The sequence below is a fragment of the Sceloporus occidentalis genome, unplaced genomic scaffold (genome assembly GCF_023333645.1).
Source record: "Sceloporus occidentalis isolate IW3139 unplaced genomic scaffold, rSceOcc1.0.p SCAF_6, whole genome shotgun sequence".
NCBI lineage: Eukaryota > Metazoa > Chordata > Lepidosauria > Squamata > Phrynosomatidae > Sceloporus > Sceloporus occidentalis.
The window spans coordinates 100648948-100676559 of record NW_028316986.1 but is presented as its reverse complement, the minus strand read 5'-3'; the positions used below and the strand labels follow the sequence as shown (position 1 = coordinate 100676559).

Here is a 27612-nt window from a genome sequence, read left to right as displayed (position 1 = left end):
CCTGGTGGCCGGGGTCCAGAGTCCCAGCCAGCACCCCCTTTATGACGTCACTGTAATCGTCATCCCCTTCGAAAAGAAGCGCGGGCTGGGCACTGGGCAGGGCTGGCCAATGGGGGGCCGTCCCTGGGGGAGGGAGGTCCAATGGGGAGCTTCGGGGCACTGTGCTGGCCTCCTCCTTCCCTCTCTGTGTGTCTCTCCGAGGAGGAGGAGGCGGCTGCCTCGGAGGGAAGCTGGGGCTGCGCTGGACGGGAAGGAGGCGAGGGAGCCGGACCCACCGAGCGAGGCAGCCATGGGCAGAAGACGCCCCAGGGCTGGGCAGGCCCGCTTCCTCCTCCTCCTCCTCCTCCTCCTCCTCTTGCTGCTGCTCCCGGCCTCAGCGGAGAAGCTGGGTGAGTGAGACCAGGAGCGTCCTCCTTTTCCCGGACGCGTCCTCCATCTCAGCCTGCTCTCCAGGAGGGATTCCAAAGTGTCCTCCATTCTGAGCCTGGCTAAGAAGCACAGACTTAGATGTTTCTAGGCTTTTGTTTGGTCCTGTCCTCCATTTTTCTTGACGGTCCTCCATTTGTGGAAGGTTGGTATCTTCACCACAAAGGAGGACGTCCAAGGAAAATGTAGGGACGTGACCAACTAAAAGCTAGAAACACTCCTGGAAAGGTAAATTGATGCTTCTTAGTCCTACTCAAAATGGAGGTCATTTTGGAATTCCTCCTGGACAGAAGGTTGAAATGGAGGACAAGTCCTCTGCTCGCCCTGAGTGTGAGAGTGTCAAGGCAGGGGTGCACCACACAGGCTTCCTCTCAGCTGTCTGTGTCATGGCTGCCTTTGGATGGGAGTGCCAGCCCTTTGCAAGATATCAGGTGCTTTCTTGCCTTCCAAGGCAGATTCTTGGATCCACAGGATGTTTCTGATTTGTCATCTGTGTAAGAAAAACCCCACCACCACCACCACCGTCATCTTTGCATCATTTCATTTTTATCTGGGGTGCCTATTCCAAGAGGCTGAAGAAAGATGACAGGGTTAGATATTCTTCCTCCCCACCTTTTCAGTGAACACTTAGGTGACTAAAGTTATTTGCCTTCACCATAGGATGAAAGAATGGACTGAACTGGGATTAATTTGCGCAAGTAAGATTTGTGTTGTTGTTTGTCTCCAAATCCTTATGGTGACCTTAAGGCAACCCCATAATGGGTTTTTTGTGTGTGTGCTTTTTTGGCAAGATTCTTCAGAGGGGGTTTGCCATTGCCATCCTCTGAGGCTAAGAGAGTGTGACTCACCCAAGGTTACCCAGTGCGTTTAACAGGATTCTTCATTGACTGTTGTGAGTGTTGTTGTGCCTTCAAGTTGTCTCAGACTTATGGCGACCCTAAGGCAAACTGATCATGTTTTTTTAAGCAAGATTCTTCAGAGGGGATTTGTTATTGTCATCCTCTGAGGCTGAGAGAGTGTGACTCACCCAAGGCCACCCAGAGGGTCTAACATGGCTGAGCCAGGATTCCTCATTGACTGTTGTGTGTGTTGTTGTGCCTTCAAATTGTCTCGGACTTATGGCGACCCTAAGGCGAGCCGATAATAGAGTTTCTTGGCAAGTTGCTTCAGAGGGGGTTTGCCATTGCTATCATCTAAGGCTGAGAGAGTGTGACTCACCCAAGGTCACCCAATGGGTTCAGACCCTATCTGTAGTCATAGTCCAATACTCAAACCACTACACCAAGCTGGGTTCTCAGCCTACTAAATTATCCTGTCATTTCCACATGGCTCTCCCTTCATTTCCTATGTAGTTCATTGTAATAGAACTTTGGAAAAGCTGGCATTGTATTCCCCCTGTGATGGTAGATCATTCAAGCTGATGGACCTGATTCATCTCCTTGTCTTCAGCCACTGTGCAGCAGTGGCCAGATAAGAACACTGTGACTTTCCTGGTCATTTTGATAAAAAGACAAGACTCTCTTTGTATATATGAAGCTGGCCTCTTCACAAGTGAAGAAACCTTCCTGTGTGGTGCTTCTTTGTGTTAGAGCTGTGCATAAGCAGTGCTCTGGATGAACACTGTGAGTTGAAAGCCAATTGTATATGTGATGTCACATTTGTCCCATTCGTCCCCAACCAGTGTTGATTCTAGGATAAACGCAGTGGTCCCTCCCCATTCGCTGAAGTTAGAGGTGAAGGACTTCCATAAATGTGGGAAAATTGCAAATAAAAAATGCTGTTCTTTTTACCTGTAGGAATCTCCAGGTCCTCCTCCAGTGCAACTCTGTGGGTAACATCTGACAGAAGCTGATCACAGAATCATCCTGGAGGACCTACAAATGCCTAGAGAAGTGTTTACTCTAGGACAGTGTTTCCCAAACTTTGGTCTTCCAGGTGTTTTGGACTTCATCTCCCAGAAGCCCTAGCCAGTTTAGCCAACAATCAGGAATTCTGGGAGCTGAAATCCAAAACATCTGGAGGTCCAAAGTTTGGGAAACACTGCTCTAGGAACTTCTAGATTCTGCAGCACAACTCTGTGGTCAACTTCTGGCAGAGTTGTGCTGGAGGACCTTCCTAGGGAGAACATGTTAATCAAAACCACAAATAATCAAATTTGCAAAAGTCAAAACCACAAACGTGGAGGGTCAGCTGTGTAACATTCGGGCTCAGGAGTACCTCCAGCAGCCCCCCTCAACTTACAGTTTTATTTTCATTTCTAACAGCCCCCCCCCCCCCCCCACCATTCCCTTCTCTTTTGGTGTCTTGTCTTTTAGACTGTAAGCCTGAGGGCAGGGAACCATCTATTATCCCCTCTGTTGTAGCCTGGATTCCCAGTGATTGGGCGGCATATAAATAAATCCTATTATTATTATTATTATTATTATTATTATTATTATGTTTGCTGTGGTGTACCATATAGTGTCACCTCAAGTAAAGTTATGTACTGCTCCTTTCTTTGTCTAGGATAAAAGATATCACACTGCAAATGGAAAAGTAACATACTTGAATGTTCATTTTTATATTTCATATCAAAATTGTCTGTAGATCATGGTTGTTGTTGTTGTTGTTGTTGTTGTTGTGTGGTTCCTGACTTATGGAGACCCTAAAGCAAACCTATCATGCGGTTTTCTTGGCAAGTTTTGTTCAGAAGAGGTTTGCCATTGCTTCCCCTGAGGCTGAGAGCGTGTGACTTGGCCAAGGTCACCCAGTGGGTTTCATGGCCGAGCTGGGAATTGAACCCTAGTCTCCAGAGTCATAGTCCAGCACTCAAACCACTACACCACACTGGCTCTCTCAGATCATGAATTTGGGAGGGAAACGCACTTAACTCTTTTCTATCACCCTAGACAATAGATTCAACAAACATAGCTTGGCACCCCCTTCAGCTTAGTGCCTAGGGCACGTGCCCAGTTCATTCACCCAAAAGGTCAACTGAGTCTCCAACTTCACCATGTTCATCAAGAAACTTAGAAGGGGGAAATGTAATAAATGTAATTCCTCTGCCCCATCTCGGATTCGCCCCTTTTCACTTGCTGCCCCTCACTCCTGGAACCTTCTTCCCTCGCGAGCAAGGGCCATCACTTCTTTAACCAGCTTCAAAACGGAGTTGAAGACCATCCTGTTCAGAGAAGCGTTCCCAGACATTGTGTGATTGTCGCTTGCTCTCTGATGTTCTTTTTGTTGCCTGTTTTATTGAACCATTTCCTGTATTGCTATGTATTTTATTTGTATTATCCTATCATTTCTTAGATTGTACGCCATAGGCAGGTTGACTCTTTTATATTTGTTGTTTTTATGTACAGCGCTGTGCAAATCTACAGCGCTATATAAATAATAATAATAATAATAATAATAATAATAATAATGTTTAACTGAATGCCATTACAATTCTTTCTGTGACTGCAATCTGTGTTGTATAGGGTTTTTAGTTGCTGAGAGGGTTGTGATTTTATTCAGGTGAATGTGGTTCCAATCATCTTTCTGCTGGGATGGAGGGGCTGGGTCAGCATGCACATGGCTCCACGTGCCCTCCATTGACACCCTGAGTGAATGCTAAAAGGGGACTAAAGGCTGAACTGAATCTAAATATTTTATTCCTTATTCCAGAGCGATGGGGCCGGAGAACACAGAGACATGCATTCATCAGTGTGAAAGTGTAAGGAGATTATCAGACAGAGGGAAAAAGCTGAGAGTATTCTCGGCAAAGTCGCATGATTGGGTTGAAGATTTTCACACACACCGCTCTTATCCATGACGTAACCCATGAAGATCCAGGAATGACAAACCATTCATGGGGAAGTCCCTGGAATATTGATGGGGCAGTCCTGGATAAGTGTGACATCATCTGAAAATTTTTAGCATGATCGCATGACTTTGCTGGGAGTATGCCTTTTTCTTCCCCAATTTTCCCTTGTCTGGTAATCTCCTCAAACTGTTCATATTTTATGCAAGACAGTTTTTCTGCATTTGACACTGGTTAATTCAGCCATGTGCTACTTAAATGACCTTGTCTTTCACAGAGCCTGAGCTGAGCTTCATAAACACTTTGGGAAAATCCAAACGCCATGGTTCATCTTTGAACAATATGGTTTGTGCCATGTGAAAGCTTTTTGGATTTTCTGTTTTCAGTGTTTTTCACTTGATTTTGCACAGCAAATGAGAAAACTGTTTACTTTGGCAAAACATTCCCAAAGGACAAAGCTAGACAACTAATAAATAATTCAAGGGAGTCTTGAGCTTCCTTGTTCTCTAGCCTGAGGTGCTTTGTTGCAATTTCTAAACTTGTTTTCCTATAGCTCACCATTGGGAATTTTGCAGCTCACTAGTAATCATTATTCAGATTTCCAGATGTTGTTAGATTTCAAGTCCCTAGCCAGTTATGAGGAATGCTGGAAGATGCAGTCTAAAAACATCTGGACGGCCACATGCTTCCCACTCCTGCTGTAGCTCAGTCCTGTGCATGTTTTCTCAGAGGTAAATCCCATTATGTTCAGTAAGTCCTATTTCTATGATGTTTTAGGCTATTTTCCTTCTAAGCTTGACATTACAAGTCATCTTTCCCACTAATTATCTATAGTTAACTCCCTAGATGAATTTTGCTCTCTATAACGCCTGGTAAGATGTGGGGATTTCAACTGCCAAAATGCCACACTTTTGATTGTAACTAAGACTTAGATGATAGGTGGATACTGGTTGCCAGATGCATTTGTCTCTGTTACTGTGGAAATTCAGGAATTGTTCAGAAGAGGGTGAAACAAGTCACATCTGTTGTGTTCTGTGGAGCTATGACATCTGGCAGTGTTAGAGAGGTCAGTCAAAATATTCTGTTAATTAAAGGAAAAATTGAACTACACACAAGGTATTTCATAAAGGACAGGAAGTGCCAAGTAATGGTTTCCTGTGCCACTTTAAAGGTAAAGAAAATTTCTTGTTTTTAGTTTTTCATTACCTTTAATCGTCCTGATACCCTTTTGTTGTTGTTGTTGTTTTATGGCAGCTGGAAACAATCCCCTGCCAGTATAATCATGCATTATACTATCTTAGCTGATTTTAGTGCTTTATATAGTTTGACCCCGTTAATCCATGCCTAGTTTATCCATGAGTCTGAGTAGTTACAAGATTATAACATTAACCCATTTTTATACTCCGCGTCTGTAGATTATTGTTCTTTTAAATCATCTCTTGTTAATTAGGTTTCTTGAAAACAATAAATTGTGTGGTAGTTGTTCGCTCCAAAGTATAGGTCAGGGTAGGCAGACTTCAGGCTTGTGGTATGCACCTTGTTTTTCACTAGAAGAGAAGCCTGGTACAAAAGATTAATTAAATAATCAAGAATTTGTTTGGAGTACCAGAACTGAACAGAGCTCTGTGTTCTTCTACACACAAATCTGCTCCAGGTTACCTTCCCCCACCCACTGTCTTTGTTTCAGGAGTATGATTTAGGCCAAGTGAGGGAGTCATTTGTTGTTGTTATTGCTAAATGACTGAGAGCAAGAAATCTTTGCTCATCGACTGCAGAGATCTGCAAACAGAGCCTGGTCTGCCTTCTTTCACCCCTGTATAAGGGATAAGAATGAGATCTTGGAATTTTCCTGTTTGAATCTCAGGATCACCAAGAGTTTATGAAATGAAATTTGGTAAATCACTACCTCTCTTTCTCAGCCCTTCCTCCATCAGCATTATAGTGGACAATAATACTGGTCTGTCTTACAGAACTATTATAAGAGTGCTTAAAATAATGTGAAGTTCTCTAAAAACCCTAAATAGGCTATGTAGGTATTCAGATCATAAAGCACTACAAATGTGTTTAAAAAACAACACCTGGCTTGTTCTCAGGGGTGGGCTGTGAAAGGAGAAACATAACCAGACCAAATCTTAACATTTGTGCATAGTGATAATTATCTGTTATGATTTAATCTGTAAGACAGTGACTGAAGAAAGTTCAATTGTTAAACAGGCCAGCACACAATGAGACCGTGTCTTAGTGTTTTCAGTAGGATTTTATCCATTATTATGGGTCTTGATTTTCTTGAATAGTATGATTATCCATTTTATATATATTTGTGGCTATTATACACACACACACACACACACACACACACACACAGTGGACCCTTGTTATACGCTGGTGTTTGGTTCCAAGATTGCCCTTGTATAACAAAATCCGTGTATGCTCAAGTCCCATTAAATATAATGGCAGAGCAAAACGGTGTCCCTTATAAAAAATGGAAAATCAAGGTTTGATAATTGAAATTTATACTTTTTGGAACATTTTCAAACCGTGTATGCTTGAATCCGTGTATAACAAATCCATGTATAAGATGGGCTGACTGTATTTGTTTCCTGCACGGCTGAAAAGATGCCTCTGCCAATATCTCCATAACAGGTAGTAGAAGGAGATGAGAATACTTTGCACACTATTGGCTAATGGTTAAATGGCTAAGAGTTGCATAGTTAACCTTCAGTTTTTAAGGGATCTTAGCTAAGATTCAAATGAATAACAACATATGGCAAGGAATGAAGGAAAAGATTCTTTTTCATTTGTGTACTGCTTTCTGTTGTCTTGGTTTGTTTTTGAACAACACATTAGCAACAACACTCTGATTTTGTTTCCATAATCACTGTTGTCTGTTTTGTGGTGTATATGCATGAAAACATGGCTTTATAAAATTGAAAATGTAAAATCAAGCAAATCTGGATTTCATCAGTTGTGTGTTACCTGATGTTGTTTGTGTAGTTTGAATTGTTAAACAAAATTTAGCAGTTTCATATGTAGTTTAAAATCCTTGGTAGTAAACTGGCATTAAATCTTTTCCCCATTTCCTTATTTTGAATGTAATGGTGGGCTTTACGGTAACTAGGAAGAGAAGAATGTGGGTCCATCCAGTCTACACTTGTAAATGCTTTTGGGACTACAATTTCCAAAAGTCCCCAGTGGCCATGTTGGTTGGTGGATTCTGGAAGCTGTAGTTCAAAAAGTGACTTTTGCAAGGTGAGCTCTGTAGTCATGGTCATTCCCAGTTCATTAAATTATGGTATGGTAGGTTGGAAATACACATCCTAGCGGGCCTCTGTCCCTTTTGTAGTTCTGTTTACAGGTCACATACGTTGTCAACATGGCATTTCCTCCTTTCCCGTGGAGGTACACGTTAAGCTACGTTCTGTTGTGCAATTCCCATTTCTATGGCATTTCTGAGAAGATTGTCCCCTAACTTCTGTGAGTTATGCCAGTTTATCTTTTTGCTACCCCATATATAAAATGCCTTGAAATTTATAAGCTTGTAGACTCAAAATGCTTTATGTTTTGCCCTCCTGTCACATTGATGTTTGTGGAGGCATATGGAGAATATGCTACAGTTCAGGAAGGACTAAAATAAGCTGTTTTTCTAAAGCATCCTGTTTTTAATGGCTTTGAAGACATTGCACATCACTGTGTGTATGTTAAAAATGGAGAGGTTTCGCTAAATGCATAACTTTAGTTTAAACTGGTTCAAGAATAAAATATGTATCTGAGTTAGATAAATAAAAAGTTGTATTTAGATCTATTTTGTGAATTTACATTAACTCTGTATTGGTGGCACTTTTGCCATTACCATTTCATATATTTTGGCTTAATCCAAACCTGTTTAACTGAGGGTTTTTTTTAAAATTGATGAAACTATCCGCTACAGCAACTTGTCTAAATTTAAGTGAAATGTTTCAAGACCCATTTCTAAATCAGTAAACTTAAACTACACCAGTTGGTTTGTTCTCATATTTATTCTCACCATTGGGGTTTCTTGGCAAAACTTGAATTAAAGTGGATCTTCCACATGTAGGGAATATGCAAAAGTGTTTCCCAGTGGGACTTGGCTTGAGGACATTTGGATGCCTAATTGATACTTCTCATCCATTGTATGTCCAATAAGTTTGGTACCGCAGTTGCCAAGTTTAAATAACTGGGTCATTATTCCAAGAACGGGGGAAAGTTGCCTCCTGGCAACCAGCACAATCCTGCTGATACTGTGAAGGGTTCTCTATAAGGAGATGCAGGAACAACAGTCAACCCAGAACTATGAGCAGTGAAGAATGTGGAAAGCAACTTTTTTGGCCTTTCCTTTCACTCTTCAAAGAGCGAGATAGGCAGTATTACTCAGCCAAGGAGCAGCATTTGTTCCACTGGGTTTCAGACAAAAAGATGAGGGAGGCACCAATCCAGGGAACAAAAGAAAAGGTAGCTCAGAATCACAAAGGAAACAGTCCAGCTGATTGAGGCCTGCTGCAGCTTGTATTGCAGTGGAACTGTCTGAAACTATTGTGTTTGCTAAAATAACTTGTATGGCAATCTTGTTGAAAAACTGGGATTTGTTTTGGCCACAGTAAACTGCACATTGCTTTCAGTGCATCTTTGGAGTTCCTTTTGTTTGAGTGGAATGAGGAAAACAAAGCAATGTGGTGTGGCTGCTCCATGAGTGCATGATTTTTCATTCTTTTTCTCTGTAAGAATTATTTTTAATAAGAAATTAAAAATACTATTAGCACACTAGTGGCATTTTTAACTCCTATTTGAAGTGGGTTACAAGACCAAACTGCATAACTTTAGAAGCAACAAGTTTCATTATGAAATGTACCGCTTGATGCAGTCCATATGAACAAAAGTGTGTTGGTTGTGAACACTGTGGGGCATAATGTGTTTCAAAACAATGCAGGCTTGCCTGTAAAGGATTAGAGACCTATAGCAATCTGTGGTCATTCATATTGAAAAAGTTACATGAAGTGGCCAGATTTTTCTATATGCTGAGAATTCAGTGGCAGCAAGGGGAAATCCTATATTATATTAAGAGTGTATCACTGTGCTTACATGTTGCATTAACACCTGCATTCTCTATGTGGTATAGTTACCAGAATCTTCTGATGTACATGTAATGTGTTGACCATGCTCATTTTTGTGGTCCTTAATATTGACCACACATTTTGTGTAATGCCTATAAGAAGGGCAAAGGGAGCCTTTTCAGACAAGAAAAAAGAAATCTTTGACAGTCCCTGATTTTGCTCCTCTACACACCAATTTTATTTTGGAGATCCACGTGTGTGTTTTTCTGTCCCAAAGTATTGCCAGGGAACTTCCAGCATTATCATTTCCACTCCCCAAGTCAGTTTAAATTAACCCACTGTTTCCCAAAATGAAAGGTACTTCTTTGTGAGCATCTTGTGTTTATACCACAACTAGCTAAATGACTGCTGCCAAGAGATTTTTTTCTTCCAGAACCCAGATTCATTAGAGATCAAGTGAGGAAAAGAGGAATGCTAACAATAAAAGAATGTGATTCTAATGCTTAACTAGCGCAATATTGCTAAAACAATTTGACTATAACTCCTTAATAATAATTGAAGTGACCAGTGGAAATTGGTGAAAATCGGTTTCTGAAATCTTGCCTGGATGTCGCACATGATCAGTGGAGGGGGTAAGAGGAAGAACTCAATGGGAGAAGGAGGGAGAGAAACGTGGGCTATTTGAAGGAAGAGTGTAGGTGCAAAGCCATGAATATACAGATAAAATCAAACCAAAATGAACTGGAAGTCTTGATATTATCAGGATAAGCCCAAACAAGCAAAGGTGCCTCCCCCCCCCACCCCAATTAACAGACATGTTACAAAAAGCAGGAATGTAGCTTGGATCTGAAGCATTGTGTGATGTTTTAGTGCCATATGCTAATGTCTAAAAACCTCTAATGTTGCTGAGTAATGGTGTCTTTGGGAATCTCATGCAGAAACCTGTTTTGCAGTCCAAACCACACCTGTATTTGAAATTTTTACATCTCTCTAGGGGTCAGTTTCTTATTTGCCAGAGCTGTGATGGTTTTCTTGAACAGAACTGAGTTCAGAAAACCAGATATACAGCTAGTAGCATTGCTTATGGATATCCCTCTTCTCCCACTATTAGATATGGGCATTCTTCTCACTTGTGATTGTTTATTAAGCTTGCTCATGCTTGATGTACTAGAAAGCAAAAGGGCTACTCATTTGGATAAGTCTTTTAATGTGAACTGGCCATAGAACTGTGCTTGTGTTCCCAGTGGGTTCTTTTTGCGTTGCACACAGGGCGCCATTGTCGCCCTTGTGCACACCGATGACGTATGCGTGGTGTGGTGCCATTTGCTCACTGCACTGCACGCACGTTATCATGGTGGCCCCTGTGTGGACGGGGGCGAGCCATGATGGCGCCCAGACAGCGTGGTAGGGCTCAGGAGTGTGCAGATGCTCCACTCTCCCGAGACCTAAAATTGACCCCAGGCAGGCGTTTGCACCAGTCTGCACCAGGCCTTAATCTCTGGAGCAGCGGGGGCGGGGGGGGGGGACTTGCTCCATCCTCAATGTTACACCCTTTCAAATACTTAAACAGGGCGATCATATCACCTCTTAACCATCTCTTTTCCAGGCTAAACATACCCAGCTTCCTATGGGACAACAGCAGTGGTGCCCCATCTCCCCTCCCCAGCCAGATCTCTGGGTTGCCTAGAGATATTTGTAGGTTTTGCACCTTCAGGAGGATCTTGTACCCCTAGCCCCCATGAATGTAGAGTACTAACCAAAGCAGATTCATAAAATCAGTGGAACTTAACATGAGTATTGATTTACCAAGTTCACATTGATTTCATTGGGTATATGCTAGTTGGGACTAACATATTCGATTTAGGCCTTTGTACTTCCAAGGAACAATTTCCAGAGATTTGGCTGAGGAATCTCTGTAGCTAATAGAATCTGGGACACGTTGTCTGTTGAGGCTCAGTCATTCCCTTTGCATGGCAGAACACATTCAGGACTCTTTTTTGCAATTTGCAGAAGCGGGAAGTGGTTGGAAATTCTCCTTCAGAGTATCCACTCTCACTGACCTCCTTCTGGGGCCATTTCACACCGTATAATTATGGCACTATAATTCCACTTCAGCTGTGTTGGCAACATCCCGTGGAAGCCTGGGGTTTGCAACTCTGAGAAACCAGAGCTCTCTGAATGCAAATTCTAAATACCCCTCTTTAAACTGCAAATCCCAGGATTCTGTAGGATGGTGGCGCTCGGGGCCTGCGGCCTGGTGGGGGTGGCGCGTGGGGCTGCAGCCACCTCCATGTATTTATGTGTTTATCAAGACTGTCCAGATTTTGTGCCCAGTATTTTACACCATGTTAAATGGGATGGGACTAGCATCAGAGAATGTGATAGGAAACCTCAAGAAACCATGTTTGCAAGAGATATGTTTTAGCTGATGAAGACAATGACATTTCTTTCCATTTTTCAATGCAGTCTTTTGGTATGTGTCTCACCTAGCTTGTTTTGGACCTTGCGTTATACTTTAGTTGTGTGTTTCATTGTCATAAACTGAGAATCTGTCAGGGCTCCTTATTAACGATCCACATCTGCAAGACGAGAACACCTGAAGGAGTATCTTTCATCTCTTTTATTGCCTGCAACCACTTTGGGTGCTGACTGTTGGGGGCAGGGTGGTGAAAAGAGAAAGAGAGGATATGTTTGCACATCCACAGGTCTATTTAGAACCAATATATGTAAAAGTGTTCACTGCCACCTTAACAGTATTAAAGGAGAGTGAAAAATCGACAATTGAAACGTAAAAAGCCTTTCCTTTTCCTTTTAATTCATTATTCATTTAAATAGGTTTGTCAGACTTTTCTCTCTATGACAGTTAGTTTCCTCTCTGAAAACTCACCTGGACAGGACAAGCTTTTCAACATTTTTCCCTATAGTATCTTGATTGACTAACAAATCCTGAGTAAATATTTAGTCATCTAGTATTGTCTAACCAGATAGATTTGTGTGCAATGACCTAAGTACATTCTTCATAACCTTCAAATCCATATTGGACAATTAATACCAATCAGTTAAAGTCTTTCCACTACTTTATTATTTCCTTCCTTCCATTATTTTTGACACTTTGTCTGTCAGTCAACACTTAATTCTTAGTGGTTAAGAGGTTTTGGGGATCAGGCTGAGAGAGAATGGGAATGGAACTCCTGACTGACTGCCATAAAAAACCAAAACCACCTTGTTAGGCACATCAAGGACATCAAGACGAAAATCACTGATGTTCATTCATAGTCATATAGAATCATAGAGCTGGAAGTGTCCTCATAGGCCATTGAATCCAACTCACTCTTGGGTCACCAGCAAAAGCATCCCCAACATGTAGTAGCCTAGCCTCTTTTTGAAGACATCCAGAGGAGTCCCCACATTATAATGTTTTTCCTGGGTCAGGCTGACTGCCTTTGTTGCTTTACTTTTTTTTAAAGAGAGGGACTCATCTCTAGTCCTCTGGCAGCACACCTGTTCTCCAAGGTTTCTGAGAAATGATGGCAAGGCATTTAGAAAGTATATTATATCAATTCATTGAGTTATGATGCACATTGAGCATATTACCTGAAAAGGGATATTTTTTGAACATTCTTGGAAGTTGCAGATTATCTGACCCCATCTGGGTTTGGTTTCAGGCCAGAGATGTAATGAAACAGCCCTGACCAATGACCTGTTCCGAGCAATACACAGGAAGAGTACTGCCCTGGATCTCTTAGTCATTTTTGATGTCATTAACCATGGTGTCTTTTTACAGCAGTTCTGAAGCATGAGTCTAGGAAATACTTTGTGAAGTGGTTTGGCTTTTTACCTACATGACCAATTGCAGAGCATGAAATGTGAATAGCAATAACATTTACATCTCTATATGGCTTATCAGTGAACTAGCACTCCTGAAGCAGTTTACAGTGTGTAAGCCAATTGCCCCCAGCAAGCTGGGTACTCATTTTATCAACCTACGGAATGATGGAATGTTGAGTAGACCTTGGAGTCCTCCTTTAGGATCAAACTTACAACGTTGTGGCTGTAGTACTGGCATTTAACCAGTGTGCCACCAGGGCTCCTTATAATCTTACAATTGTTATTGTTCCTTAGCTGGAATGTCATGATGAGTTGAGATACCCTTTCCTATCAAGAATGATAAAACTTATGAGTATTTTTTATATCCATAGCGTGATGTTAAACTACACTTCTGTCTGTCATAATTGGCCATAGAGTTACTAAACATAGTGGATTTTAAGGATAAATAAAAGTAATTGTGAGCATGCTCAAGTAGAACTGAATAAAAAGCATAGTTCCCAGAATGGCTATTTATGGTATTACACAAGATGAGAAATTCTGTGAGGCATTGCCTGGTTCTGATTGCCTCTTTCTTTCAAGGATGCGGAGTCCTTATACCAAACCTTTGACTCCAACGCCTCTGTTTATTTTCTGTTCGTCTTCCAAATCCAATTTCAACTCCTTCTTAAACTGTAAATGTATATTAATTAATAAAGCCTGTGTGGCGTAGTGGTTTGAGGGTTGGACTACATCTCTGGGGACCAGGGTTCAATTCCCAGCTCAACCATGAAATCCACTGGGTGACCTTGGGCAAGTCCTACCTCTCACCCTCAGGGGAAGGCAATGGCCAACCTCCTCTGAACAAATTATGCCAAGAAAACCTCATGATAGATTTGCCTTAGGGTCACCATAAGTTGGAAATGACTTGCAGGTACACAGAAACAACAACACCAAAATTACCGTAGAAAAATGGAAATTGGTACAAGGCATTTCACCACTACCACCTTGTGAACCATCAGACTACTTAGAATACAGATATATTTATTTGATTAAATTAAAATTGCTGAACAAGAAAACATTCCTAAATTCTTACGAAAATAAACATACAGCAAACTAAATGTTAAATATTAAACATTTTTATTTTTGAAGTTGTAGTTAGCACATTTCCACCCAAAACAGCTGACTGCACAACTCCTACGCCACAGTCCTCCTTGTAAATAATATGTCTCGAAGTGTGAGACATTTAACGTCTTTATTGTGCTTTTTCTCCCTTGTGTGGCACTAAGAAGTTTACTCTGCATCCCCAGAAATGCTTGAGAAAGAAAAGAAAGTCTTGTGGTTATGTCCTGTGATATTCAGTCCCACCAATTAGAAATTAGATTTACCTCTAAGCCTGAATGTGTTTGCAGCATGAATCGTATCAGCTGTTTTGATTTCAAGGAAAACATCGCTGTTAGATATGGGAGCTTGCTGGTCTTTTGATTTAATTTCCTCCTTCCCTCAGTTTTGACTTTCTCACTTCTGTACGAAATTGCCTTTTCAGATGTGCTTTACAAAAATCTAAGGGGACTGTGCAGGGGTTACGACAGTTGACCATCCTCTTATTTCTGAATACTAAAGGGAACATCTGCCAATAAAGAATTCCTTGGCTACATGTAGGTTGAGGAAAGAGGCTCACTTCTTAGGTCATTCATTGCTGTAAGGATCATTTCCTCCCAAGCCATTTTTTCTGGGCAGTATTCCCATGGATCACTGCCAAAGAACACAGTTGTGCAAACCAAACAAATTGTTGGGGGTTCCTAAATGTAACATTTTAGGCTGAGGTGTGAAAAGTGCACCCTGTAGGCCACATGTACCCCCTGGATCCCACTTTTGCAGTCCCTGAAGATCCAACCTGTCAAACAAAGCCCTTCCTATTTTTATAAAACTCCAGGTGTTTTCCCAAAACAGCTACATAAAAAGCCCCCCATGCATGAAATTGTACACAAAAAACCCACCCACTCACATCCAACTGCACCAGAACATTTCCATACCCCACTACCTCCTCTTTTGTTGTTGAGAGTCTGTTGCAAAATGGTGAAAAAAAACAATGGCGGGGTACAGACTGCCAGAAAGAGGCAGCCAGGAGCCACCTCTTTTTTTCACGTAGCTGCGACGCAGCAACCAAATTACACAGCGTGGCTCCACAAAAACAAAAGGAGTGCTGAAAAGTGGCTCCTTTTTATGCCACCATAAACTGCTGATGGCATGTGAGCACGTCGCTGCCACACGGCTCCATCTAAACACCACACAGCAGTGACGTCATAGCTGTGTGCGCCGTCGGGATGGTGCCGCACAGCTATGGTGTCATGACGACGTGCTAGGGTTGCGGGGCGTGTGCACATGCCGCCCCAAGGCAACCCTAGCACATCGCCATGACTCCACAAAGGGCCTGTCTGTATAGGGCCAATGCAAACTTTTTGAGAGAGACTAAAGAAAAAGAAAGGTATTTTGGTGCATATGGGACATTTAGCCCATAGGGAGCTATGGGGGAGTAAGTTTGACTCCTTGCCCCCACACAGTTGTCCAAATATTTTAGGTAATTTCACTTTTGATTTTCTTTCTTGTCTATTTATTGGTCTCTCTTTCTGTATAATAGAAGGTAATTTATGTATGAGAAAGATAGCTAAGAGGGTGTGGGTGTGTGTACATACATATACACATATATATGAAGTCAGTATGATGGAACCCCTGTCCAGGCTGGCCCCGAAGTTCCAGCTCTAGAGCTCTTGTCACTCACCTTGTTCTTTTACCCTCAACTTCCCTCCCTGGATCAGACTTCAAGGTGACCTCTATACTAGACAGGTGAAGGTGTTGATCAGTGAGTTCAGAGTGGTAAAGTGGGGCCAACTGTCCCTTGCAGTTCTTAAATGAAAACACTCAGACACAGCTGAAGAAAACAGAACTGATAAAATGTATTATATAACAATTAAGTTAAATGTGAATCCTGGAATTCTTGCCACATTCCCAGGTACCAAAGCCCTATATTGGATCTTATCCATTCCTTTCTTTGTAACTGGTTTTCACTCTGTCTTTGATTTCCCTAATTTTATTTCATCCTGCTCCTATCTCTTTCTTTAACAGACAAATCCCCGGCTCCACTTCACATTTGTTTTGTTTTTTATTTATATACCGCTATTCCAAAGATCATAGCGGTGAACAGCAAGTAAGCTAATTAGCAAGTAAGCTAATTTGCCCCCAACAGTCTGGGTACTCATTTTAGCGACCTCAGAAGGATGCAAGCCTGAGTCGAGCTTGGGCCCTTTTGCTGGTCTTGAACTCGCAACCTTGTGGTTTTGAGTGAATGGCTGCAGTACAGGCATTTAACCACTGCGCCACCAGGGCTCCTTATCTACATCTACATGCAGTCATTGGGCACCCCCCCCCAAGCAGTATAAGAATAAAAATATGTTGTTTATTTAATGTGTGTATTTTCATTTAACACAACACATGTGTAAATTTTATACATAAACTGTTTGGGAAGAGAAGAAACGAGGGAAAAGGATCTCCAAGTCTCCCCCTCCCCCATCAGCAGCTCATGCCCCACCATTTGAGAACCCCTGAGTTATGCAAATACACCCCCATTAGGTCCTGTATATTGCTAGCAAGAGCAGAACTAGAACATTTAAAGATACATAGCACACAATGGCTTTCCATGGGAGGAGGAGGAAGAAAAAAGCAGCAGCAGCAGCATGAATTGTGCCCCATTATTGATAGTCTCTGATTTGGGGACTCATTTACCTTACTCTGTTCATAACTGTTCAATTATTAGAATGGGAAGTGAAGTGATGCATGTGTATGCATAATTATTAGGATGGAAAGTAATACATGCTCATCTATTGATGATTACTATGATGAAGTCTTTCTATTTTTTTCTTCCTCCTTCTTTCTCAACCCTCCCCATTCCAAACAGGAGATGGATGTGGACCTATGACCATTTATCAAGACAGTGGAACTCTGGCATCCAAGAACTATCCTGGGACATACCCCAACCACACCATCTGTGAGAAGAAAATTCAGGTGTCTCAGGGAAAACGGCTGATCCTAAAAATTGGAGACTTGGATATTGAATCACAAAAATGTGAAGCTAACTATCTTAGCATCCACAGTTCTACTACAGTGCACGGTATGTAAGTACTAGTAAGGCCAAATTATCAGAACAATTAACAGTGAGTATGGATGACAGAGAAGTTCTTTTGGTTCTCATTGTAATGTGAACTGAACTAATTCACACTTCCTGAACTCATAAATGAATGGGTATTTCACACTTGGTAATGCATGATGATGAAACTATATGTTATGAAGAATTGTGTGTGATAGAGAAAAGAACACAGCAAATGCATACTTTGGACAAAAAAAAGCATATATTAATTGAAAATATATACCAAATGCATAGAAATCTTTACACAAAATCTGTAATTTTTTGCATGAACTTTTTAAAAGAAAAACATTAACAAACTGAGCTGGATCCAAGATGAGATTAATTTATGCTTGAAAAAGTGTGAACATTAGAGAAAATGAAATAGCTTTGTTTGTTCTTTACTGTATAAGGAGGAAAGAAAGAAGTTATTACTGCCTCACTAGCTTAAGGTTTCTTTTTGAACAAGTCTGAAAAATTAATAACTACAAGGACACCTTCCTTCACCTTTTCTGTCAGGTAAAATAGTTCTGTTAACATGTGTTTTTGGAATGTTACAAAGTTGTATGACCACGCATAAGCATTGCCTCAGGTTTAATTGCCTTCATTATACTGCTACAAAATGTTTTAACTTTCTGCTCATATCTTCAGTTGACTATGCCTGGACATTATGTACATTCCTTGCTTGAAGAACAATTATAGTTCTGTACCACACAATCCAACTTCTGGGCCTTAAAATCAGGGTCTGTAATATATGTAAATCAGGCAAAGTATTCTTCCTTTGTGAAATTTTAATCTGCAATTTTGAGATTCCATATTTGAGGAAAAACTGGCTATAAATTAAATAAAGAAATACATTTAACTATTTTGTTTTCCAAGGCACAGACTGTCAACTCTGCAGGGATTCCATTCTTCATTCTCATCTGATATTGAAATTTTACTTTCCTATATTCCTGGTCCTGAAATATCCATTTAGAAACCAAAAAGAAATCTGAAGCCCATTACAAACGGGCACCCTAGGACGGACTCAGTCCGTGCTAGGGTTAGAAAGGGGTGTCTCTTCCAGACGCCCCTAACCCTAGCACGCACTGAGTCCATAACAAATGGCAGCGGCCGTTCCACACAGCTGCCGCCATCTTGACGTAACAGATGCTCTGTGTCCGCACGTCGTGCCCTGGAAGTGACACCGCGAGTGCGCGACTAGCGCCTCGCAGCGCCTTTTCCGGGGCCCAGGAAGGAGCGCGATTTCCGCATTCCTTCCTCGGAGCATCCGGGAGCCGCACGGTTTAAAGGCTGCGGTTCCCGGACGCTGCAAGCGGAGGCGGAGCCAGACCGCCGCTTCTGAGATTCTTGGGAATTTGAAATCTCTACCAACAGCATATGTCTTTTTTCCTCTAATAATTACTGCATAGGTGCACAGCTGAATCCACCCTTCTATTAACAACACCAGACATCTTGGCACTTTAAGGCTATCAAGTTTATTGCAGCATGAGCTTTTTGTAGGCACCAGCCCATTTAGTTAGATGCATGTGGTAGTGCAGAAACTGTTTACATGTTACAGACATAGAAAAATCAACCAGATAACACAGTGGGCCAAAAGACAAAGAAAAAGGCAGCATATGCACATGCACATTCAGAATCCATCTAGAGGAGGTCAGTACTGTATCATACTGTGATTTTGCTTCTGGGAATAGTGTTGCAACATCTATTAAAGTTTGGCTGCTTATTAAACTAGATAGCATGTGGACAGTGAACAGTGGTTACAGTGACTTATAATTAGGGCAGCTTTGCAAGAGATCCTTTTTCTTATGTTTGAGTCTTCCTTCTTTTAACACGTTTAAAGTTGAAATAGAGCCGCAAATGTATTCTGTTGAGTAAATAACTAGATAGCCACACTGTAATCAGTGCTGTATAAATTTGTAGCCAAAATATGTGGTAAAAAATATAGTACTAACTATCCCCAATTCTGTCAATTCTGAGAACTTGCCCAATGTTCATCTTTGGCTTCAACAGGGACAAAACATACATCTGTACTCATCAGTTCAATCAGTGCAAGGATGTTTGTACTGACATCTAGCAGTTAACATTATTTCATTTTGTCTCTGTGTTCTTCCATGTTCAGTAATGAAGTTAGCGTTTACTAGACCATGTAAATTATCTCAAGAATATATAAACACAGTCTTCCATAATTTGATCTGATCTAGTGCATTAAACTCTTGACTGTCAAGGGCTTCCAGCAATTCTTGTGTAGAAGCTTTCCTCATACTTGTCACCTGAAATCGTTCAAAGTGGAAATGCCAGGATTTTAACCCAGGCAAACCATGTGTTCTTTGCCACTTAGCTTATAGTTCCTCCTCTTCAGACATTCTGTAACTGTGCTTCAAATTTTTTGAGTCAGGGAGACAGAGGGAGACCTTGCATATTTTCTGCTGTTGATATATATGTGGGATACAGACCACCCAAAAAGGGCAGTCTGTCCGCGCTTTGTTTTGCTGCGCGAGGGAGCCACAGCGGAAAAACCGCGCGGCTCCCTCGCGCAGCAAAAAGGACTCGCAAAAAGTGGGTTCTTTTTGCAGCGCCATAAGGACGTCACAGTGCGCCAATGGTGCACTCGTGACGTCCATATAATTCTGGGACGTGAGGCCGCTAAGTATCCGTCGCATCAAAAAGGCGGTGCCCGTGTGTACAGGGCGCCGCCATTTTGACGCCCCCATCACGTGCTAGGGGTGAGGCCAATATGGGCGGTGCACCCTCGGCCAACCTCTAGCACGTGACAGGGGCACCGCAAAGGCCCATCTGAAGAGGGCCATAAATAGTGTTTGGAAATTATCCTCTTAATAGCAAAGACCGGTATTGTTCATAATTTTTGCTTTGAATTAAGAGCTGTTCATTTTTCTTTTATGTATATTCTGTGGAGTAAAAAACAGTGTTTCCTGTGCATCATTATTGTTTTCTCTACTTCTAAAAGTCTTGCTGCAAAATTATTATTTTCTCTTTTTTTCATCCCTTCCCCCCACTCTTTAAAAAAAAACCTATCTTGAGATTTTCTTTTGACACACACTTATGCTCTTTGGCTGTTCTACACCATAGTCCTCTAGAATACCCTTAGGCTTTCTGGTTTGACAGACTTGTAGCCCCAGATCAGTCTGCCTTAGGATGAGTCAACTGTCTTAAATTACCTGAGCAATAGACAGGTCACTGAGAAAACTTGAGAAAGGGGCGGCTGAAATGCATCTGTGGGGAAAACATGAGTCAACAATACTTGTGTAAAAGGGGCAGAGAGGGGAGAAGACTGGCTGTTTTATGATCTTCAAAATATATAACACCTTTCATATACAGTATTCTCCCTTCATTTCTCTTTTTTTCAGTGTGTTAATTTGTTCCCTGTTTAGTTTCTTTAGGATATGATATGAAAATCTGAGAATTAACATATAATATAAAAAAGTTTTTTTCTTCCACATAATTAAACATTAAATTGAGTGTTATTAATGATTGTAGATGTTCATGAATAAGTCTAAAACCTTTAGTCAAAAAGATTGACCCAAAAATCTGGAGTCGACTTATCCACGGGTCAAGGTAAGCACTGTGTTTTAATTCTTATTGAAAAAGGAACTAACCCCTCGTGAAAGGCAAGAGTGTAATCTGTCCTGGAAGCACTGATGCACCTCTGCTCTCTGTCATCCATCCAGCCTTTAGTGTGAGCACAAACAAGTTATACCTGCTGGATTTTTGTAAGGTTTTTTGGCATTGTTTTCCTTTGCTTCATCCTTTAGATCCTTTAGATGCCCCTAAGTTTTACTTTCGGTTTATCCACAAGTCATATCTAATTTCAGCCTCTAAACATGCCCTCGACTTATATGTGAGGTTGACTTGTAGTCAAGTATGTGCAGTAGTCAAGTTTATGGGAGATCTAGTGCCAAACATTTGCAGGAAGGTGAAGCCTAGAACAGATAAGTGTAGAGTTTGAAGATGAGTCCATGTCTGTCCTCTCTGGGAAAGGGCTAGGCTGCAGGCTGAGTTGTCTTCTTTCCCTGCAGCTTGGTACTCAGGTGGAGTTTATGGCCTCTAGCTCCTCCAGGATTACAAGGATTTTATGCATTCAGATTGTGTCGGTTTTAGATGTGCTTATTATTGTAAGCTGTCTTAGAAGCCAAATGCTTAAATACATCAAGCTGAATGCTTGGATACATTTGACTGCTATGATATACTCAACTATAAATCAACCTCATGTATAAGCTGAGGGCAAGTTTTGGGAATAAAATTATGGATTTTGATATGACCCGTGGATAAGTCGAGGATAAGACTTTGGGGCATCTAACAATGAATTATTATTATTATTATTATTATTATTATTATTATTATTATTTATAAAGCGCTGTAAATTTACACAGCGCTGTACATACAATATTTTTAATTAGACGGTTCCCTGCCCTCAAGCTTACAATCTAAAAAGACATGAATCAAAGGAAAACAATGCCAAAGAACTTTAAAAATTCCAGCAGGCATAACTGTTTGTGCTCATACTAAAAGCTGGATGGATGAGAAAATAGAGGGGGGTTCAGTGATTCCAAGGTAGATGACACTCTTGCTTTTCACCAGGAGATGGTTCATTTTTTTAAAAATGAGAGTTAAAGTACAGTACTTACCTTGACCCATGGATAAATTGACTCAGTTTCTTTGGGTCAATTTTTTAACCTAAATTTCTAAACTTATAGATGAGTATATACAATACATTCTGTGGTAGTTCTTCTCCACCACACTGTTTTGTGATCTCCGAGACAGATGTTGTTGAAGTGGCCTTTACTGTCAGATGTGCAGCAAGACTAGGGCCTTCTTTCATGTCTTTGCTATTCAGGAGGGCTTTTGGTATTTCCAGCTGGGAACTTGTGTTTTGATATCAATGTTCAGGTTGGATCTCTTTGGTGTTTCTGGTTTTTATAAAGTCTTTTTAAACAATCCTTCTGTCAAGTAAACGTTTAAAAAGGAACAAACAGTAGAAATATTGTACAGTGGGCCCTTCCCTTACACGCGGGATCTGTTCTGAGCCCCCCCCCCCCGTGTAAGGGGAATTCTGCGTATGCTCGAAACCCATTAAAGATAATGGGGCTCGTGCAGCAAGGGGCATGCATGCCATTACCCCTTCTAGATGCAGCGAGGCTTCTTCCGGTAGGGACTTCCAGCGTATGCAGGAGTTTGCATAAGGCGCTCCTGCGTATAACGCAGGCGCACTGTATAGCTTTTCTGTGTCTACCCGCTGGAATTCCCTCCCACAAGAGGCTTAGCTGGCCCCCTCCCTGCTTTCCTTTTGCCAGCATGCAAAGATGCTTTTGTTCAATCAGTCAGGCTTTTAATATTAATAATTGTCAGGGAGGCTTTTATACAGGGTGTGTGCTCTACTTGTGTTTTTAACTTTTGTATGTTTTATGTAATTTTGTGTGGTTTTGGCAAGCTGATTTTCATTGATTTTATTTTTTTCTATTGAAAAGTTTTAAAACTATTTTATCTGTGAGCCACCTTGGATCCCATTCCAGGAGAAAGGTGGCATACTAAACAAACAAACAAACATCTTATTCACCTGGAAATAGAAAAGCAAGCCATATCTTTAACTCTGTTTTTACAACACAGATTTGAAAATATTTAAATTCTCTCTTCATCAGAGAAACTTACTAGCTTTCAAAAAGTCGTGGTGGTTTTTGTTGTTGTTGTTTTCCTTTGTGTTAGCTAATCATGCCTGTTAATTTGCACACCATCACTTATAGACCACATTTTTGTCTAATACCTATAGCTTATTGAGTTTCCTGGATTCTGGTTTGTTTTGTTTCTTTGGGGAGGGTTTGTAAGTCACTAGTACAACTATTTGGAATGTTATACTTTAGAATGAATAAACAAGTAAGGGAAAATCAGATTTAAATACAGATCTTTCAGGTCTGCTGACAGTTTCATGTCAGCATTTGGCATCCTCTGAAAAGTGCCAGGGGCACTTGGATACTATGCTGTTCACTTGCTTTCTGTCAAAGGCATAGAATGGCTATGAAAATTTTAAAATACTATTCAAATAATTATTAAATTGTTATTATTAAAATATTAAAAACATTAAAAGTAGCATGTAGAGCATCTGAACCATCCATTCACAGAGCAAAATTCATCAGTTCTGGCCTTTGGTGCCTGGCATCATCCGCCGAATTTTAGGTGCTGTATGTTATATCAGGATTGATGTCTGAAAGCAACAGGAAAGTATGAAATTGTCCTGTACATCCTGAATATTGATACAATATGTGTGAAATGAAACTAGTCAAACATAACTTAGTAAATATTGCTGTAGATAGTTTTATATCTATGTTACTCACAAGGATATTGTCTTATTCAATAAAATGTGTCAGCTTTTTCCCTCTGTGTAATAATCTGTCTATAATTTTTTTATAATTTGTGTATACATTTGTATAATTTGTGTATAATAATCAAAATAATGTGATGATTACATAAGAAACAGTGGCATTTGGTTTTGCCTTGTGAGCTGTCTCACTAAGAGTGTATGAATATTCAATTGACTTTCGATGTTGGATTCCTTCTGTAATAGTTAATGTCCTTTACAGATGGTGTACTTCATCAAGAGTCTCCTTGAAGCTGGAGAGATATGAAATGTTAATTCTAGTATTTCTTTTTCAATGACAGTAATTTACTTCTTCAAATAATTTCAAAAGATTATAAACCAAATATTCATCAAGTATGTGGCTAGGCAAATTAATGAATGTATTTACAGTCTTTACTTTCTTCATAGTGGGATCACCATTTTCTCCAAACATACACACACATACACACACAAAATTCCTTATTTGTTTTTTTAGGACCATATTGTGGAAACGTGCCTGTCCCAGAAGAAATCATCTTAGATTCCAATGAAGCAACTATTCACTTTGAGAGCAGGTCCCATGTGTCTGGAAGGGGCTTTCTGTTGTCCTTTGCTAGCAGTGATCATCCAGGTAAAATTGAATTCCAGGAATTGTTCCAGACTAGAGCAGGAGTTGGTCCGGATATTGGTCAGCAAAGTGCTGCATTTTAAAACAAATATGTAGAAAAATTAAAATTAAAAATGTTTCCCTTTCAATGAGGCCTGGTGCCAGTGTATTAGTTAATGGTATGGCCCTGACAGGACTTGGATCTTGAACCTTTCTCTTTCCTTTTGCCATAGTCCTGTCCAGTGCTCTGGGCTCATGAACCCAGACTTATATACACCATAAACATCTCTCCCTATTCCTCCGAGCTTCTTGAAGCATTTCAGCCAGAGGTGAATATGTAGTGCAGGAGAAGGAACTGTGTGGCCAGTGCAGACTTTTTTTGGGATTGCACCAGCTCTTTCAGCTCTGGAAGGACACACACACCCTCAAATTTGGCCAAAGAACCCCATGGGAAAAAAATCCAAAAAAATACAGCCTAAGAGGTGATCTGATGTATTATTTATCATTACTTCCCATCCAAAATACCCACTGCAGTGCTGTGATTGTGGCTTTCTAGAACTCGAGGTGAGCCAAAAATTGAGTGATGCAGTCTCCAGGCCTCAAGCATGCCCATCCCTGTTGTAGTGGGAAGAGACTAGCAAGAGGAACCTGACTTTGAATAAAAGGCTGCAATCCAGCAATCCCTGTGGGTACATGGAAGCTCTGTAAAGATATCTACCCATGATCTCCTCCTCTTCTTTCCCCTTCCCCCATATGCATATATAGAAATGCATTTTGCTGTTTCTGGCTTTATGAGTAGCCACATTGTGGCTACTGATTCTATTTATGTCATATGGATAAGAAAATCCATGCTAAACAGGAATGTGAACAGTCCTTCTTAGGGATCATAATAGAATTATATGGCTGTTGTGAACAGTCCTTCTTAGGGATCATAATAGAATTATATGACTGTAATTTCCCAGCGCTTTGGATTCCTGATTCTGTGGAGTACAGATAATGTTTCGGTTCATATGCGATAATGAAAATGCAATCTCCAAACTTGTAAGAATGGTGGATTTGTCCTAACTGTGTTCAGTGTGTATGCCTAAGTCACTTGCTTCATCCCATACAGCATAGTAAAAAATATAGCTCAGACTGAATGCAGAATTTCGGAGAAGTGTTCCATGATATTCAGAAACTTTGCAGAGCATACACTAATGAGAAATTGATTTGAAAATTACAACAGAGATTAAATGATCTAACTGAACATAAAGGATTACTCAAAATATTGCTACAAAATGTATGGGATGTAACAAATTATGCATTAATTTAATTGAAACTGTGCCCTTATATTTGTGGAGACCAAGTTCACAAACGTTTACTTACTTTATGAAACTTTAGAAAAATGGGCAGTGGCATTTTTTAAAGGTGCATATTTGGCCCTGGCTTTTCCTGGCTGAAACAGCAAATGTTCCAAAGTGGCACCTGGCTTAGATATATGGTTTCAGTTGAAATACTAAGTGATATTAACCAAGACCTCTCTTCAAAGTTTTGACACACTTCCAAAGATAAAGCCTATCCTGGTAATTAATGCATATCATGATGACTAAATCTGTTGCTTCAGATCTCAGCCTGTTGTTTCAGCCACAGTTCTAACTATACCAAAATATTCCAAAAATGACCATTAGAAATGTCTCTTCTGTACCTGCTTGGGAAGTGTAGGATGTAAATGATCCCCTGCTGAAATAAGTCCTCTGACACTAGATCATGACATAATTACTCCTATAGGAAGAAAATGTGAGCCTACAGTATCTTCAACAAATCTGAGAGCAAGGGAGTGGTATAAGAAAGGGAAACAGTGAAGAATACTGTGGCTATAGATTGATAGCTCTTGAAAAAAGTCTAAAAGTGCAACATTTTAGCTTTATTTGAGTAGCCACATTGTCTTTCTGTGTATGAATTACATTCCTAAAGAACTTTTGCTTTCAACAGATTTAATCACATGTTTGGACAGAGCAAACCACTATGGAGAAATGGAATATAGGTAAATATAGATTTAGGAGCCTGACATTTTAATTGTCATGTTGTGTCTTGCAATTTACAGATATAATGCTGTAACCGGATAAGATACATGACCACTTGTGATACGCTTGAGACTCTGCTGCCAACCACAGGAATGTGTTTTCTTGGAGATTTTCGACGATATCTAATCAGTGATTATCTTCTTGATACACGTCTGTGAGAGACACCAAAGCCTTCCTTTAAAAAATTTGCATTCCAGAGTAATTAAGGAATGCTACTGCAGACCTCTATGCTATTTAAGGCTTGCATAGTAGTCAGTAATGCCTTGCTATACATGTATGTGCTTGCATTTGCATGTATATGTATGTGTGCATACACTGCACTTTACACCAGTTCCTATTTCTAACAGTATCTTTTCTCCTCTCCATGGCAGCAGGTACTGTCCGGCTGGTTGTAGAGAAATAGCAGGTGATATTTCTGGGAATATAGTGGAAGGCTACAGAGATGTAAGTATCTGAGATGGAGGGAAAAAAGACCTAGAGGAAGGCATTTTAGCAATAGACATCTACAAACTAAAATATTTACACTGAGTTCAAGCATCAGTAAAGGAACCTGCTATGCGAATTGGAGGATAGTCCCTTGTTCAAAACTCAAGAACTTGAAATAAGTGTAAATGAACTAGTTAAGGTTATAAAAGCCAGATTGTGGTTGATATGAATCATCGGACCATTATACATTTTTGCATTTTCTCTTGTTTAAATGTTCTAGAAAAATTGGTCTAAATCATGAATAGTGAGCATATATACTAACTAAGGTCCAAAACACACTGTAGAAATAATCCAGTTTGAGACTGCTTTAACTACACTAGCTCAGTGCTAGGGAATCATGGGAATTCTAGTTTATTGTGGCACCAAAGCTCTCTGACAAAGAAGGCTAGATTTCTCACAAAACTACAGTTTCTAAACGGAAGTTCTCTACCAGCCTGCACCTCAGGAAGAACACTACCATCCCCACATCACTGTAGATAAATCTGTGCTTAAATCCGTCCAGCACTTCACCTACCTGGGAAGCATCACCTCCTCAGACACCAAGATTGAGAAAGAGATCGATCACAGACTAGCAAAGGCATATAGTCCATTCGGAAGGCTTCACAAAAGAGTCTGGAGTAACAAACACTTGAGGCTAAGGACAAAAATCAGTGTGTATTGAGCCATTGTACTGTCTATTCTCCTTTATGGGTCTGAAACATGGGTCACCTATTGCCAACACCTACGACTCGTTGAACGCTTTCATCAGCGCTGTTTATGCACAATTCTAAATATACACTGGACTGACTATGTGACAAATGTTGCTGTCTTTGAGCAAGCAGGGATCACAAGCATTGAGGCCATG

General features: G+C 40.6%; 1 protein-coding gene across 1 annotated transcript in view; it reads left to right on the top strand.

The window, feature by feature from the left end:
* The first annotated feature begins 206 nt into the window (after positions 1-206).
* DCBLD1 (discoidin, CUB and LCCL domain containing 1) overlaps positions 207-27612 on the top strand; it is a 44946-nt gene continuing 17540 nt past the window's right edge. Inside the window, exons 1-5 of the mRNA XM_089530510.1 lie at positions 207-389; positions 17039-17251; positions 24109-24243; positions 26191-26242; positions 26654-26726. Coding sequence (XP_089386636.1) covers positions 290-389; positions 17039-17251; positions 24109-24243; positions 26191-26242; positions 26654-26726 — 573 coding nt within the window. The 5' untranslated portion in view covers positions 207-289. The remainder of the gene's footprint in view (positions 390-17038; positions 17252-24108; positions 24244-26190; positions 26243-26653; positions 26727-27612) is intronic.